The sequence below is a fragment of the Canis lupus genome, chromosome 16 (genome assembly GCF_048164855.1).
Source record: "Canis lupus baileyi chromosome 16, mCanLup2.hap1, whole genome shotgun sequence".
NCBI classification, from domain to species: Eukaryota; Metazoa; Chordata; class Mammalia; order Carnivora; family Canidae; genus Canis; species Canis lupus.
Window position 1 is genome coordinate 25,959,457 of NC_132853.1, and position 16,641 is coordinate 25,976,097.

The 16,641-nt window shown below is 48.8% G+C and overlaps 1 protein-coding gene across 4 annotated transcripts in view; it reads left to right on the top strand.

Moving 5' to 3' along the window:
* TBX4 (T-box transcription factor 4) overlaps nucleotides 1-15,553 on the top strand; it is a 35,937-nt gene extending 20,384 nt beyond the window's left edge. For 2 of the 4 annotated variants that reach the window (XM_072779654.1, XM_072779656.1), the window contains 4 exons: nucleotides 5,699-5,851; nucleotides 6,835-6,923; nucleotides 7,046-7,281; nucleotides 9,836-15,553. In XM_072779654.1, the coding sequence (XP_072635755.1) occupies nucleotides 5,699-5,851; nucleotides 6,835-6,923; nucleotides 7,046-7,281; nucleotides 9,836-10,455 (1,098 nt within the window). In that variant the 3' untranslated portion in view covers nucleotides 10,456-15,553. The remainder of the gene's footprint in view (nucleotides 1-5,698; nucleotides 5,852-6,834; nucleotides 6,924-7,045; nucleotides 7,282-9,835) is intronic. The other 2 variants (XM_072779655.1, XM_072779653.1) reach the window with 1 other exon arrangement.
* Nucleotides 15,554-16,641: the final 1,088 nt, after the last annotated feature.

Genomic DNA, 16,641 nt, shown 5'->3' on the forward strand with positions numbered 1-16,641 from the left:
TTTCTCTCAGATTTTTGAACACTTATCAATTCTAGGAGCTTGTATACATTAGGAAGATTTAGCCTCTGTATGTGATAGGAGTTGCTCGTATGTTTTCCCTATTTGTCATTTGCCTGGATTTTGAGCAATTGAATGTCCTTACCCTTCTTTACTTATAAGGAAGATTTCTTATGTTTTCTTCTAGTATTTTATGGATTTATTTTTACATTTAAACCATTGATCCTTTTGGAATTTATTCTGGCATTCAATATGAGGTGTGAATCCAACTTTTTTTTTTTTTTTTTTTTTTTTTCCTAAAGAGCTATCCAGTTGTCCTGACACCAATCATTGACCGATTCTCTTTCCTCCTGGCTTAGGATGCCTTATTTCTCTGCACTAAATCCTCATGTGAATTTGTGTCTGTTCATGTGCCAGGGCCTTAACTGTTGAAACTTCACGATAGGTTTTCGTGTCTGGCAGGGCTGGTCCCCCATCGCTCTTCTTTTGCAGAGTTTTCTTGGCGAGGCTTATCTATTTTTTCATATGGGCTTTAGAATCAGCTTATAGTATTGAAAAAGAAACTGATTTGTATTTTTACTACAATCGCTTGAAATTATAAATTTCCTTAGGGAGGATTGATAGGAATGCCTTTCTCTTTGTTGAAGTCTGCTTTTTGTCTTTCCAAAGTGTATCCAAGTGTTCTTCAGAAGGACCCACACATTTTCTGTTAGGTATTTCATCTTGTTCGTTACTATGACAAATGCAGTCTTCGTTCCAGTACATTTTCTCACTACTTACTTTTGCTTGAGTTTTGGATTCCTGAATGACTTACTCACTTGATAGGAAACCCCAAGGTTTTAAATCCCCATTGTGTCCTGGTGCCTGGCACTGTGTCTGGCACGGTGGATGCTGGTAAGCAGTAAGTGAATGAGAGGACCCACTGAAGAGGGTGGTATTTAAACAGAGAAGGCATGTCCTCCGCCAGGGGCTGACGTCCCTCCAAAGCTTATTCTGTCAACTTGTCAGGGGGTACCCAGAGCTACTGATCTCTCTCCCTCTTTTCTCCTCTTTTTCTCAGGGCATATGCTGTGCCCTGACAATGTGCCGAACCCTTGCCGATGTCCCTCCAACTCCAGATCATGTCTGGTGCTCCCCAGCCAGGTACATGTATGAGCTCAGGCTCAGAAATTAGTACCAATTCTAGCCCCGCCTTCCACTGGCTGTCTGAGGTTGGGCAAATGCCTTCACTTCCCTGAGCCACAGTCCCTCATAGGTGTTTGATGCGTCTCATAATAACGCCTACTTTATAGGGTTGCTGTAAAGAGTAATCATTTGATGTGTGTAGGCTCCTCAGCACAGGACCTGGCACATAGGCTATGCTCCGTAAACAATGCAGTGTCTGTGAGAGGAGGCAGAAAGGTTTCTGGGCCCTGGTTGCTGCCCTGGAAGTGAGGCCTTAGGCATATCTGGCCAAGGCCGTGCGGGTTGGCTAATGGGCTGCCCAACTCAGTTCTAGTTTGGATATTCTTTCAGCCAATCGCTTACCTTTCTGGTTCTCAATTTTTTCTTCTTTTTTCTGTAAACTGTGGATCCTGTGTCTGTCCTTACCTCTTTGCAGGACTGGAGAAGGATGATGAAGGTAGTCTTAGAAAGTAAAATTATGAGACAAGGGAAAAATCTGGTTTTGATATATGACAAAATGGACATTGGCCACACTTGTGTGGCTAGCATCCAGATACACTGTGTTCTGTGATGGACATTAGAGCCTGGTGAATCCTTGACTCTTACAGTGTTTGGTTGACACTTTATCATTAATTTCTGAGCATGTTGTTGAGAGCAGTGTGTGCTCTCTCCAGGGCCATCTGGAATCTTCTCAGGATTCTGTCTCCAACCAGCTATGTGTTCCTGGGCAAGTCACGTTCCCACTATAAGCCTCCTGTTCTTCATCTGTAAATTAAGAGGTTGGACTAGAATGATTTCTAAGGTCTGCCTCTCCATGTCCTAATGTTCTGTGATTCTAATACAGATAAATCTGGACCTCATTGACCAAGCACGCTATGGTGATCTCTCGAGGAGATGGATGTTTGGCGCTATCACAGTTGTTAAAATAGAACAGGCTTCTGAATTGTAGCCAGAACATAATGAATCCCATTTCTGTAAAACAATGATGGGACCAGTCATGTAGTGGGGTTTGTTGACGTGGCTGGTCCATTTGGCCCAACATCCTCTGCCACAAATATAAATGTAAGATTCTGGCAAAAGAGATTAATGTGGCGCCGGAGGAACTTCCGAGTAAAGCCAGGTGTGAGTCACAGAGTTGGTTTCACATTCTCCTGGGCTGTTGGGGCTGAGGCACCAGTTTCAATTTGCACTGGTTCAATGAGTGAGACTTTCTTCCAGACACCTGTCCAGGTTCCAGGCTGTCTGAGTTAGGAGAGGTGTTTGGGACCACTTCTTAATCGAAGGCTTCACTTAACAGATAGGGACCCCAATGCATGGAGAGAAGGAGCTTGCTTAAGACTTGCAGCTGGTGAGCAGAGACCCATAGAAGCTTGCTTCTGGATCCTTCCTAACTCCTCCGTGTCTGAGATTGCACTCCCCCAGTGGCTCCATCCTGCCCTTGTAGGTCTGGCACTTTTTTTCTTTCCGTTTTTTCCTGCCAGGCAGTCTGGTTCCCTCCCCTGGAAGGTGTGTTTGGCAATCTCACCACTTCAGTCAATGGAGAACCTTGTCTGATAGGCTAAGGAGTTTGGCCTTTAGCCCAGGGGGCAAGAGGGAACCATCAAAGGTGGCATTATTAATATAAGACATTTAGTGAGCTTTAAATGCTGGCAGGAATGGGGAGGCAAGAGGAGGAACTACAAAAGGCCCTGCTCTCAAGCAGTGATCAGTCTTCCTGGATGAACTGGAAGGTTCTAAGCAAGAGAGTGACCTGATCTGATGTGTAGGAGGTGACAATGGAGAGGAGGTAGATAGAGACAGGAGGGAGGTGGTCCTAAACCCAGAGAGAGATGACTGGGGGGCTGAATCAGGGCTGCATAGTGGGAATAGAGAGGCTTTTTTATCTTGAGGATGAAGTCACGGGACTTGGTCACTGACCAGACCTGGAGGTTGAGTGTCAGTGAGGAGCAGGGGAGCTGATGATACTCAGGGCTCTGGCCAGACTGATAACAGCCCAGGACTCCTCAGGTGGCAGAGGAGTGGGGTGGATGCCATCACTTGTCTGAAGGTGTCCTTAAGGGACAGCTCAGCCTCACTGTGCGGGGGCCTGGATCTGCCCGAGGCCCTGCAGTCCACTGTCTGTGCTCCTCCCGGCCCTAGGAGAGCTGGCATGAGCAGGAGCTAGTCCAGCCACTCCAGAGCTGCAACATATGAGTGCTCACAGAGAGGTGGTCTGTGCTCAAGTTTAAACTCTATTTTTAAAAAAATAAAAATAAAAATAAAACTCTATTTTTGACCTAAAAAATGCCTTAGAGGTCACCTTGTCTCTATTGAGTGAAGGAAGGTAGGAGAGTCAGGGACAGAGGGTTTGTGGTCATGGCCCAGGTCTTCCCACTCTTGTAGTCCTGCCTTGCACCTACTAGCTCCTGTCTTGGGATAAAGGAGGCCAGAGGTACTGAAGGAGTGAAAGATATTGCCCTTTCTCTTGAGGAGCTTATAATTTAATTGAAGGGACAAGAAGAACAGGAAGCCAGTAGGAAGCAGCCAATCACCTAGTAGACAATGCATGGGGAAGAAGTTTCAGAATCAGGAGTTCAGAACAGGACTTAGTGATCTGGGAAGGCTTCATGGAAGAGTTGGGCCTTGAGATGATAACCCCAGAAGGTGAGAGGGAATGGGAAAGGAAGATCAAGCAGAAGGAACTGCATGTGAAAAGGCCCAGAGGTGAGACTCTGGGGACTTTTGGAGACATCTAGGCCACCTCCCAGGTGTTTAGTTTTCAGGTCTTCTGGGAACCTAGGTCCTGCAGCTGGGGGACAGTGTAGGGGGGACAGAGTAACCTAAAGGGACTGGGAGGCGTTTCCCAAGACCCATCCCTCTCCCTAGCCTCCTGGAAATGGATGTTCATTGAGGCCTCCCAAGGCCGAACTTGTGTGTCCACTCTGAGTTTTTTTACCTGGCAGGCTCCCAGTTGAGCAGTGGGTCCCCAGCTGCAGGACCTGGCATGGGGTTGGGGTACCTGCCCTGAGAGGGTCCAGAGGTTTGTCACTGGGGATTGAAGGGGGCACGGCCAGTTGTAGGAGGCAGAGAAGCTAGCTCCTGCTGGATAGAATCACCCAGCCAAACCAAGGAGCCCAGGGAAGGTCAGAGGCCACAGCCCAGATCCTGATGCACCTACTCTGTAGCTGAGTCTGCACTCTGGGCTGTCTCTGTCCTGCGGGCATGCCAGACATGGGGCCTTCCCAGACTAAGGCTTCTGCCTTTGCTTGCCGTGGAAGGGCCTGGTCCTGTCCCTTCTTCTGGCCCTCTGATCACTCAGGGGTTTCATCTTGCACCAAACCTGGCCCTGGGAACTGGGAAGGGTGGGAACTAGCAGGACTAGCCAGGAAGGGGCACTCCTAGAAGGAAAGGGAGGAGAGACAGGAGCTCAGAGAGTAGTGGGGCTGGAGGGCTAGCCTTGCCCCGCCAGGATAGGAGCCAAAGGGTTAACAAAAACAGCGGTGCTGATAAAATGCCCCAAATTCCTGGTCCTGCCTCCAATGGGGAGGGCGTCTGGCAAATGTCAACGATAAAAAATACATTTTAATGGCACATGATGCAGCCGCTACCGTGGGGCACAGCCGAATGAAGCAGGTTTGCAGCAGCAACTACTGTGTGTTATTCCAGGGGCTCCTCCGAGGCCAGGCCTCCTGGGCTCTTCTTGCCTGGTGGGGTGCCTCCCCAGGCCCAGCCATCCTCAAGGATTCATGGGTGTGTGGGGCCTCTGGCCTTCTCTGGCATTATTCCTAGAACTTTGCTCTCTCCTACCTTGGCACCTGGAACTCTAGCCCATGATGGAGGCTCCAGGCTGTGAGCTGCATCTAGCAGGTCTGAGGGCAGCTCAGTCTGGTGCATCTAGGTCTCCCCAGAACCCCTGCAGCAGGCCTCTGCAAATGTTGAGGCAGATGAAAAAAGCCCAAGTGGGATACTTTCCTCAGCTCCTCCCCCATTCTGCGTACCCTGGCAGGTATCTCTAGGAAAGGCAGGTCACAGGGCAGGCAGTGCAGAGAGAGGAGTGGGAGGAGCAGGGAAAAGAGGCAGCTGGAGTAGGAAACCTGAGGGAGATAAGTTATATATTGGGATGACGTTTTACAAATACGAAAACGGAGGCTCAGAGAAGTCCAGTGATTTGTCTGAGATCATACAGCAGGTCCGTGACCTCCTCTGGACTTTTGCCTACAGTTTGGAATTCCACCTGCTACACTGAGCTGAGGTCACTTGGGCTTTTAAACCATTCAGTTCTCCATTACTGCCGTGAAACAACTATGCCATCGGGAAGGTCTTGGGGCCAGGCATTAGGTCTGGAGCAGAGAGGCTGAGTGGTGATCATCAGGTCTGAGCTGGGGCCCAAGAGCCTGCTTCTTCACTTGGGAGCATTAGCACCTTTCTGGCCTGTCCCAGAAGTCAGGCCCTGGAGCCTGGGCTTTTAGGAGAGTGAAAGCCAGCCCAAGGCCAGCTGACTGAGACCAGGCATAGAGGGTGGGGACCTGGAGCTCTGAAAGAGATCCTTCTCTTCCAGATCATCCTCAACTCCATGCACAAGTACCAGCCACGGCTACACATCGTGAAGGCTGATGAGAACAATGCTTTCGGCTCCAAAAACACAGCCTTCTGCACTCATGTGTTCCCAGAGACTTCCTTCATCTCTGTGACCTCCTACCAGAATCACAAGGTACAGCCACCTCCTCCGTGGCCCCCACCACTGACCCTGCCTGGCATTTCTGTGCCACTACAGAGGAGGCAGGAAGGGAAGCCTCCATGCAGTGAGTTGGAGGCACCCTGGATATCTGTATTGTCCCTCAGAGCAGTGAGAAAGCAACTGATGAGCAGGAAGAGAGAGCAGCCTCCCAAATCTCCAGTGCGAAGTAATTATGGGGAATGGACAAAGTTGAGAACTGTAAAAACCAAGAGTGTGGAGCTTGCCTTGTGGCTTGAATGTTAGGCTGTTTTGTTCTATAACTTTCTTCGCCCTGGTGGGATTTGAAGATCAGATTCTGGGCCTGCCAAGAAAGGGGAAATAATGGGGAAAGGAGCCTCAGGGCACTGTCAGCTGTGTGGGAGCCAGGAGACTGAGCCTTCTAGAAGCCCCTCCCAGGCTGTGGTCAGAGGGGTCCACACCCCCTCCCCAGCCTGACCACTCCAGATGGCCTCCAATCCCTGCACTGGCCACTCTCCCCTGTCTCTCCGCCTTTGACCATGCTACCCTTCTCGGGGCTTTTCACATCATGCACGTTGGGACTGGAAAGATGGGCTGGGGATATTGGGGAAGGGCCATAGGATATGGCACATTTGAGGCAAAAGAGTCAGATTTGCATTCAGTATGACCACTCAGAAGCTGATGTGGCAGATGCACTGGATGGGGTGACACAGATGGGAAGCTGTTGCAGGCATGCAGGCAGTACGGTGGTAGGAGAACAGGAGAGACAGTCAGAAGGTCTGTAACAAGTAGGGTGGGTGAAAGCCGGCAAGGAGCCAGACGTGAATGCTGCGCACAAGGAGGACCCAGCAAGACTGCCGGCTGGGCTGGCCAAGGGCTGGTGTGGGCAACTTCCCGAGACCCTGCCGCAGGCTCCACATGGGCCTGAGATGGGGGAGGGGGGCCAGAAGCCAGCCCAGTCCTCTACCCCAGCCACTCTGCGTGTCCTCTCCTGACAGATCACACAGCTGAAGATTGAGAACAACCCTTTTGCCAAGGGATTCCGGGGCAGTGACGACAGTGACCTGCGCGTGGCTCGGCTGCAGAGGTGGGGCTGCCTGGCCTGGGGTGGGGGTGGGGAGGAGCTCAGCCTGAGTTCCCACACACAGACCTGGCAACCCTCCGAGTATCTTTACTGTCTTCCTGTCGCTGTGCTCCCCACCTCTCCAGCAAAGAATATCCTGTGATCTCCAAAAGCATCATGAGACAGAGGCTCGTCTCCACCCAGCTCTCCGCCAAGCCCGATGTCAGCCCCCTGCATGGTGCCCACCAGGCGCTCCAGCACTACCAGTATGAGAATGGGGCTCACATGCAGTTTGCTGCGGCTGAGCCACAGGACCTTCCCCTCAACACCTTCCCAGCCCAGAGGGACTCCAGCCTCTTCTATCACTGCCTGAAAAGACGAGGTAGCGCTCTCCTAGTCCGGAAGCCCTAGAGGGTCAAACGAGGGATAAAGCTCTTCCTATAAACGCTCTCCACTATCCATGCGAACATGCATGGGTGCACACGTGTGTGAACATACATCTATGCACGCATACACACACGCGCATGCGCACACCCCTAGTTATTTTGTGGCGTGGGAGAACAAGCCTGGAGGGTTAGGGACCGTGGCTAGGCTTAGTGCAGGGATGTTGATTCTTGATTTTATTTTATTTTTAAAGATTTTATTTATTTATCCATGACAGACACACACACAGAGAGAGGCAGAGACACAGGCAGAGGGAGAAGTAGGCTCCATGCAGGGAGCCTGACGCGGGACTCAATCCTGGGTCTCCAGGATCACGCCCTGAGCTGGAGGCGACACTAAACCGCTGAGCCACCCGGGCTGCCCTGATTCTTGATTTTAATGCAGTCTTTAGAGTCCTCACAGACAGCTCGTGTCCTTGATGTTCCCAGTCCCCCTCCCTGTTGGCACCCCTCTCCAGTGCCAGGTGTTGCTTTACAGCCACTGCTTGCAGAGCCTCCAGGTGTGGGCAGATCACCCAAAGTCAGGTGGGCTCTGTCTCTAAGCATAGGGGGAGGCTGAAGTCTTCATAGTCCAGAGGTTTTTGGATTGGGGCTGTCAGTTATCAAAGCAACCTCAATCCTAAAACAGGGATGACCCAGAGTCATGGGAACAGGCTTCTCACGTCATCATACCAGGATCTGCAGAGGCTTCTTGAGAATAGAAATAAGTTATTGTGGGTGTAGATTGGGTTCCAGGAAGACAGGCAAAGAACTATTTTCTTTTTCTTTGAAGAAGAGGAGCCCTGAGCTGGGAACTGGAACATCTGTGCTCTGGTACCAGTCTCGGTTCCTCCATCTATAATACAGACAAATAGTGTTATACTAGAAGAATTTTCAAGGCCCCTGAAATTCTCTTGGAAATGAGTTTGGGAGGCTTTTCCTTAGAATCCAGAATGTTCTCTCCACCTAGCTCCTAGGGAGCAACTGGTGGAGCTCTGAGGATCCTCTGCTCCAGTCCTATCAGAACGAATGCCCTAGAGCAGGGGATGCTAAACCGTGGCCCTTGATCCAAATCTAGGCTGTTGTCTGGTTTTGTTTGGCCTGTGAGTCATAAAAAATGCTTTTACAATTTTTTAATAGTTGAAAAAAAAAAGGATGACGATTCATGATATGTAATATTAAATGAATTTCAAAATTTTAATATCCATAAGTCGAGTTTTATGGGAACACGGACATACACATTTGTTTACCTATTATCCGTGTCCACTTTCATGTGACAACAGCAGGGTCAAATGGCTGCAGAGGATTCCGTTGTGGCCCACAGAGCCTAAAATATTTACTATCTGGCCTTTTCCAGAAGTTTGCTCACTCCTGACCTAGAGTGACTGGGCCACTTTCCAAGTCCAAGAGCTTCATGATCTTGAGAGAAAGAAGGAATTTGGAGAGAAGATAGAGACGAGGGATGAGTAAGGGATGAGGAGAGAGCTGGTAAGAGAGAGAGGCGAGTTCCTCCTCTTTAGGGAAAGAGCTTCCAGTGGGGCAGAGGATAGAGGTGAATGTAGGTCCTCAAACTCCATCCACTCATCTCCCCAGCCCCTCCACCCTGTGCACACACACACAGCTCTCAGGATGAATCCCTAGAGAAAACAGAAGGAAGGAGGCCAAGTGAAGCAATTGGACAAGTGTTCTTAGATTTGTTGAGTGGACGGTTGCCAAGTCCTCAGGCCTGGGTCATCCCTGGGCCCCAGGGGAGGATGTACCACTCCAGACAGTCAAGTTGTCATGGTTGAGGACGTTGAAAGACACACATATGTGGTTTGGGGCAGCTGATGTCATCTTTCCCCAAAGAGAGTATAAGCTTAGCCTTAAAAGTACAAGTCACCTTTTACTTATTATCAGCTCCATTTCTTAATTTGGTAAATACTGTTATGTTGGAATCTGTATAATAACAATCTGCTGGGACTTCATTGAACACATGTAGGGCTTACTTCCTCTTCTAAAAGCAACAGGAACGTGCCTGCGAGTAGCTTTGGCTAGCTAAGGCCTTCCTGGGAGCTGAGGATTAAGGCAGAAACATTGTGGCTTTAATTTTCTGGCTAATTCAGACAGATGTGGCCTCTGGGCCTGGTTTGGTCTGGCAATTGCCTCCACTTTCCTTGGCTGGGGTGGGCCCAGCCTAAGAATGCCAGTGCACATTAAGGCCTCTTCCCAGCCCCAAGAGTCAGGGTGGCAAAGGATGAAAGCTATATGCCGCTTGGGTAACCACATCACTCAGTGTCCACTGATGTGGTGTCCCCTGTGGCCTTTGAGCAGGGTCCACACTCTGACCACTTCTTGGCTGCTGCCACCTTATAAAAGCTGTAGCTGATTAAAATGACTCTGGGAGTGCCATGGCCACACGGGTCCAGGGCAAGCCCCGAATGACAATGTAGGATTGTTTTGGCATCCCAGAGGGGTATCATGGGTCCCAGGCTGGTGGAAATGGCTCTTCCTGAAGGTTTCTTTGTCTCCCAGCAGACAGTGCCCGCCATCTGGACTTACCCTGCAAGCGATCCTATCTGGAAGCTCCCCCTGCAGTGGGAGAGGATCATTATTTCCGCTCTCCCCCTCCCTACGACCAACAGATGTTGAGCCCCTCCTACTGCAGTGAGGTGACCCCGAGGGAAGCCTGTATGTATTCGGGTTCAGGGCCTGAGATTACTGGGGTGTCTGGAGTGGACGACTTGCCCCCGCCCCCACTGAGCTGTAACATGTGGACGTCTGTCTCACCGTACACAAGCTACAGCGTTCAGACGATGGAGACTGTGCCTTACCAGTCCTTCCCAACGCACTTCACCGCCACCACTATGATGCCTCGGCTGCCCGCGATCTCCGCTCCGAGCTCCCAGCCTCCAGGGAACAGCCACTTCAGTGTCTACAACCAGCTCTCCCAGTCTCAGGTCCGGGAGCGGGGGCCCACCACCTCCTTCCAGAGGGAGCGCGGCCTCCCCTCTGTGTGTGAGAGGAAGCCCCCCTCTCCGCACCTGAATGCCGCCAACGAGTTCCTCTACTCTCAGAGCTTCTCCTTGTCCCGGGAAGCTTCCTTACAGTATCATTCAGGAATGGGAACTGTAGAGAACTGGACTGACGGATGACTTCCATGTCCCCGGACAGCCCCAGGACCATGTTAATCCAGTGTTAACCTCTGTGGGTGGCCTGCGCTACCAGAAACACAGGAAGGTATTTCAAAGGGTAGGGTGTATGCGTGTGTGTATGTGTGTGTGCGTCTGTGTGTGCACGTGTGCGTGCCCACACTTGGAGAGCATTCACCTTCTGACCTACAGTTGAGGCCACGACAAGGGAAAAAAAAACAACCCACAATTATCTAAGAAGCAATTTTTGCTGCAGGACCTGGGTCCACTGTTATCTCACATCTCTTGATATGTGCATGGATGGGACAGGAGTGGAGAGTTCATGTGAGTTCTTTAAAGGTTTTGATAATATAATCTTTGATTTTCTCAGGGGCCAGGTGGTGAGGTCTCTCTCATAGGGAAGGTTGTGGGGAGATTCTCATTGCTGGGGTGGGAGGGCTCTGTGTACATCTTAGAGTTCCTGGCCTTTGGTTAGCAAGAGAAGCTGCAAATCTTGTTTGGGGAGCAGGAGGCCCACTCTTTTGGCTTCTGGAGATTCTGTGAGACTACCCGAGACATGCGCTCAGCTAAGCCACAAAGTGCACCCTGAGAGTAGAGCTGACTGCTCAGTTCTGAGGTCTGAGGGATGACTTTCAGAGAAGGTCATGTGCTAAGTGCCACCTGATGGGTATTAAAAAATGTTTTTTCCTTCCAGAGGAGGGAAGATGCAACCAATAGCATCTCTGTCATCATTCAGGTTTTCTTATACAGTACAAAGTCCTTCCCCTCAGTCCCCAATGTCCAGTCTCTCTCTCATGTACAAGACTCGGCCTCTCAGGCACCATCTGCATCCTATGACTGGCAATTACGAGACACACTTCACCTGGCAACGTCCCCAAGAGACCACATTGGAGCTGCTGCCAGGCAGAGCCTGTTCTGCTCCCAGAAAATCCTCGCCTCTGGAGCAAGAAAGCCCAACAGAAATAAAAACAAGAATTGAGAAAACATTCATTTCTTCCAGTAAATTCAGCCAGTGAGCTCAGAGAAGCAAGGATAACTCTCCAGTGAGGTGGATCATGTAGTCCCTAATCCAGCTCTTTAGCATTGAACATCACCAGACCATCCATGGGGCTGGTGTGAACTCTGTAATCAAATTTGGGAAATCACTAAACTCTTTGCATGCTGAATAGCTATTTATATATTATATAAATAAATAAATAAATATATATATATATTTCTCTCTCTCTCTCACAAATGCAGGCCACATGTCAAATTCAGCTTTGCTTTTTACAAATGAATAAACAATAAAATGAATGCTGGAGGGGGTATTTGGAAAGACATCTATTTAAGTTTTTATTACACATTTGATGTTAAAAACTAAGAATGTTTAGATAAAAACATATTAAGTAAATAATAAATATATATATATATAAATATAAATATATATATAAACACACACACACAGACACCACAGACTAAACTTTATTAGAAGACACGATAGCCAACAGGGGATATGGAACTTCAAGTGTTTTGTTATATAGCGTGGACATTCTATTTTACGTATCGGAACATAAAGCCATTTTACAACTGTGAAGTGTGTGGATGCTCTTTACTATTGACTTGTCATTTCTTGGCTCAGCAATGGTCTCAGCCTCCCTTTTGCTGGTATTTTTTCTGTGCCTCTGAGCATTTATACCATGGAGCCTCTGAGCCTAGAGTGAAGGAATTTAGAGCCAACAGAACAATCGTACCTTTGATGGCCTGCTATTCCTCAGATGATGGGTCTGGATTCTGGGACCCACAAAGACCCCAGGAGGCCAAGACAGGAAGCACACAAGAATCTGTCACTGTGTAATAGTCAACACACAACCTGGTAGTTTGAAGGAAGTGGTCTTATGAACAGGGAATTCTTGGGGGATTTGTGCAGCTTCTTCTGACAAGGAACTGAAGAGCAGGTTGGAGTGAGAAGCTGGGGCTTCCTGGAGCAGTCAGATGTATGAGCTCATCAACCTCCTGCACCCCAGAGAAAGGAATCAAGTCCTTGCAGAGACCTCTGCTTCCTACTCCTCAGCCAGATCCCTAAAGCTTGGCCACAAGATAGAGTGGGAAGAAGGGAGATGAAATTCAGTCCAGGTTCACCCTATTAAATTAGAAGGGAAACTGGTGTTGGAAGGTGTGTCGGGTCCTCCTCCTTATAACCCCTTGCCTCTTGCTCCTTCCCTCATGGCTCCTCTTCCTGAGCTGCTCATTGTCGTCCACTGTCTCCATAGCTAGCTGGTCTGAGAAGTCACAAGAAGAGGAGACAAGGATATAGGTGTTCTTTAAACCCTCTTCTTCATCAGGATGAAGATGAGGTATCCTGCTGGGTAAAAAGTCAACCTTGTCATCTGTTTCTCCCAGGTCACCGCCCTGAATCTTTAGGGTGGCTCTCTGCATTAAACTTCTTCCTGTGGAAGGAGGCCAAGCTTCTCTTTCTTTGGCTGTTGGATCCCATCTTGGGCTGGTTGGTCACAGAGAAAAACTTAACTGAACCTGGCTTAGGGGGCAAGGGAAGGGGTGGACTCTTCCTAACTCATGCCTGCTCTGCTCTTTTCCTTCTGGCTTTAGACTGCATTCTGGGATACTCCACGCTTCCAGAACCCCAGACAGAGGACTGGGAGCTAGATGTGGGTTCCCAGGCTCTCTGCAGACACACAGTTGTCTGAGTCCAAGGTAAAGAAAGCTGTCTCTCAAGGAACATTCTGCCTCTAGGCAGCCCATACCTTCCTCCTAGTCTTCTGGGAAGCATGAGATCCTTGGGCTTCCCCACCTGGGCATGGCTGGAGAGCAGGGCCTGCAGTGGGATTTGTGAAACTTTCCTGCCCCTCTGAATCAACAAGTCAATAAAAAGGGGGCACATGGGATACCCTGGAACAAAGGGCACCATTCAGTAGAGCCAACAGGTCATACATCATCGGGCCAGAAACCTGCCACATGAAAAGTGTCTGCTTCTCCAGTGCCCTGCCTGGGAAGGGGAAAGAAAAAAAAAAAAAAAAAAAAAAAACCTGATGAATATTCAGCTGTGAAGCCATAGACAGGCAGCTCCCCCAGGGCTCTGCTCTCCAGCCTAGGGCCTGCCACTGGGGAAAACGGGGGCTAGGCTCTCAGTGGCAGCTCGGCTACCCAACTGCCCTCCAACAACAGAAGAACCTGGAACAACAAAAGGGAAAAGGAGAGAGAAGAGAAGCTGGGTCAGACTGACAAATTGTTAAAAAACCAAACCAACTTCCAGTCTTGGCTGGGCCTCAGGGGGTCAAGAGGCCTCGGCTCGCCCCACTAATGGAGCCTGCTGGAGAAGTAGCAGCCCCAGCCTTGCAGTGTCTTATCTTACAACATAAAATTAAAACCCACTTAAAAGGCCGGAGGGCATGTTAACATTCCCCCTGCTGTCTAATTGAAGTAGTTCCCAGTGCAAAGGATTTCACTTGAAAGATGTCCCCCTCTGAGCCCCAGTTCTCCCACTTGGCAGGCAGGGGAAGGGATAGGGAGGGAGCGACTGTCATTTCAAAAGACCAGCACGGAGCTCTGGCAGGAAAAACATGGTTCTGTTTGCTGTCCCCACCCAGGCAGCAGGTGGCGACAGCAAAGGTTAGGACAGGCTGGGTTGTTTTGTATTTTTTAAAAATTTACAAATTCATTAGCAGCTATGTCAGCAGAGGCCAGACTCCTGACAAGAAGCCCGGTAATGATTCAAATATGGCCAGCCCAGCAGCTAAACCTGGCAGTTCCCGAGGCCAAGGGATTTCTATTCCATCCCCCAGCAACGCCCTGCTCCCTCCTATGCAAATATATTGCAGGTCTCCAAGGCATACGGAATCAATCAGGGACATCCTGTAAAGGTGATGAACTTGCACTGGCCATCTCAAGTAATGGGAACCAGTCAGCCTGCAGCCGGCTGGGACCCAAAGCCAAGGTGACAGCTATTAAGCAATTGTGTGCAGAACAAAATGGCAAAGGGGCCGGGCAATCAATTCAATTTCAATGGGCAACCCTAGCAACTGCAGCGTCTGTCGTCTGTCGCAGCTGATTAGAGAGGCCGGCAGGAGCTTTCAGTGAGAGCCCATCAGAGATCAGAAACAGGCCCGGGATGAAAAGGGAAAGAACTGTCTCCTGAGAAGCAGGCGATGAAGGACTCTGTTTTATGTGACTGTGTTCTTCTTTCTCTCCTTGAAGAAAGAGTAGAAAAAAAGCAAGCAGTTTGGAGATTAGATAGTTTTCTTTTCAGCCATTTATCATTATGAAGGAAAGTAGACAGGGCAGGGGCAGAAAAATCTCCAGTGGGATTTCTGCGAAGTCTCACTAAGAAGGACCAGGTTTACACTTTGCAGCTCAAACAGCCCCTGCTCATTACCACAGCCTGACGGGGTCTGCAGAGCGTCCAGAGTCCCTCTTCGCTAACAAGGGCAAACAGGTCCCAGTGCTCTGAGGATCACAGAAATTCTCCTACAGAAACCCCAAACCACCAAATTGTATCATTTGTGAAAATTAAAGCCTGAGTTGGGATAATGGGGAGAGGAGGAGAGTGGGGAAGGAAGAGATGAGGCATAGTTGTGCACAGGCCCAGCCGAGAAGACCCCAGCGGCAGCCCCCCACTTCCCCGGGGCCCAGAGCGGGGCAGGAGGGGCCCTGGCTGTGTCTGCCCCAGGGTCAGCGCTGACCTCAGTCTGCTGGTGGACCTTGGCAGCTGGCTTAAAAATTGTAGGCTTGTGTTTGGTTCTTGGGCAGGGGGTGAGGGGAGGCCAAGCAAGGGCACTGGCAGGCACAGAAGCATGACAGAGACCAGCTCTGGGGCTGAGGAGGGGACACGGGGCTTGGGAGCAGATGGCAAGGGATGCAGAACAGGAAGGAGAGGGCCTTCCTGGAGCCCAGGGTGGGAAAGAAGCTTCTGAGGTAGAGTGGGTAGTGAAAGAAGGGCTGATTTGGAAATGGAGAGCCTTGGGTGCCTGCCACCAGCTCCTTCTTAAGAGAATTACAAATGGATAATGAACTTGAACAAAGCTAACCTCACTAATAATCTGAAATGCAAATCAAAATGATAAAACACAACTTTTATCTAACAAATTAATAAACATTTAAGAAAAGATGTGGGGAGTGCCTCTCAATTATTGCTAGTGGGAATAGATTGTTACAGTCTTTCTAGAAAAAGCAATTTGGTAACTTGGACAAAGACTCTAAAAGTGTTCGCATCCTAAAGAAAATAACCAGAAATGTGGACACAGCTTAATGCTTTATAATGTTCATTATAAACATTATTTTAATAGCCCAAAATTGGCAGAAAGTAAATTATGGTTAAATAAATTATGATATACTCATATTCTGGACTATGATGTAGTCATTGAAATTATATTTACAAAGTGTGTTTAATGACCAGGGAACTGATTTAATACTAAATGAAAAAAGAAGATCATAACATAGAGTATGATCTCAAGAATATTTGGGAATGAAAAAAACATATTAGTGCAGCCAAACTACAGATCATTAAATAGCAATCAACAAAAGAATGAAATATATAAATATATAGCACCATGATATATTACGTGAAAAAAAATATTCTAAGTAATAGGCATGGTTTCCCATTTGTGTGAAATACAAATGTCTGTGTGTGCATATATGTGTGCATGGTGTGTGTATATTCTGTGTGTGTGTGTGTGTGTGTGTGTGTGATGTGTGAGCCTGTGACATGTGCTTGTGTGTGTGTGGTAGGGGCTAAGAGATTTAGAGGTACTTTTTTTCTGATAGCTCCCCCGTATATCTCTGTTTTATTTGCCCTGTTACGATGAACATATATTACTTCTGTAACTGAAAGATTTGATTAAAGATTTGATTAAAGATTTGATTAAAGGGGCACCTGGGTGGCTCAGTGGTTGAGTGTCTGCCTTTGGCTCAGGGCATGATCTCAGGGTCCTGGGATCAAGTCCCGTATCAGGCTCCCCGAAGGGAGCCTGCTTCTCCCTCTGCCTATGTCTCTGCCTCTCTCTCTGGATAAGTAAATAAAATCTTTAAAAAAGTAATAAAAGATTTGATTAAAGAACAAGGAAAAATCGTGATTATAGAAGTGTCTGGAATAAAAGAAAGACTAAAGAAACCCTGTACAAATGCTATGACAGTAATTCCGGGAGGTGGTTGTTGCTGCCAGTCAAGTGGACAGAGACTGACCTCTGGACCCCCTCA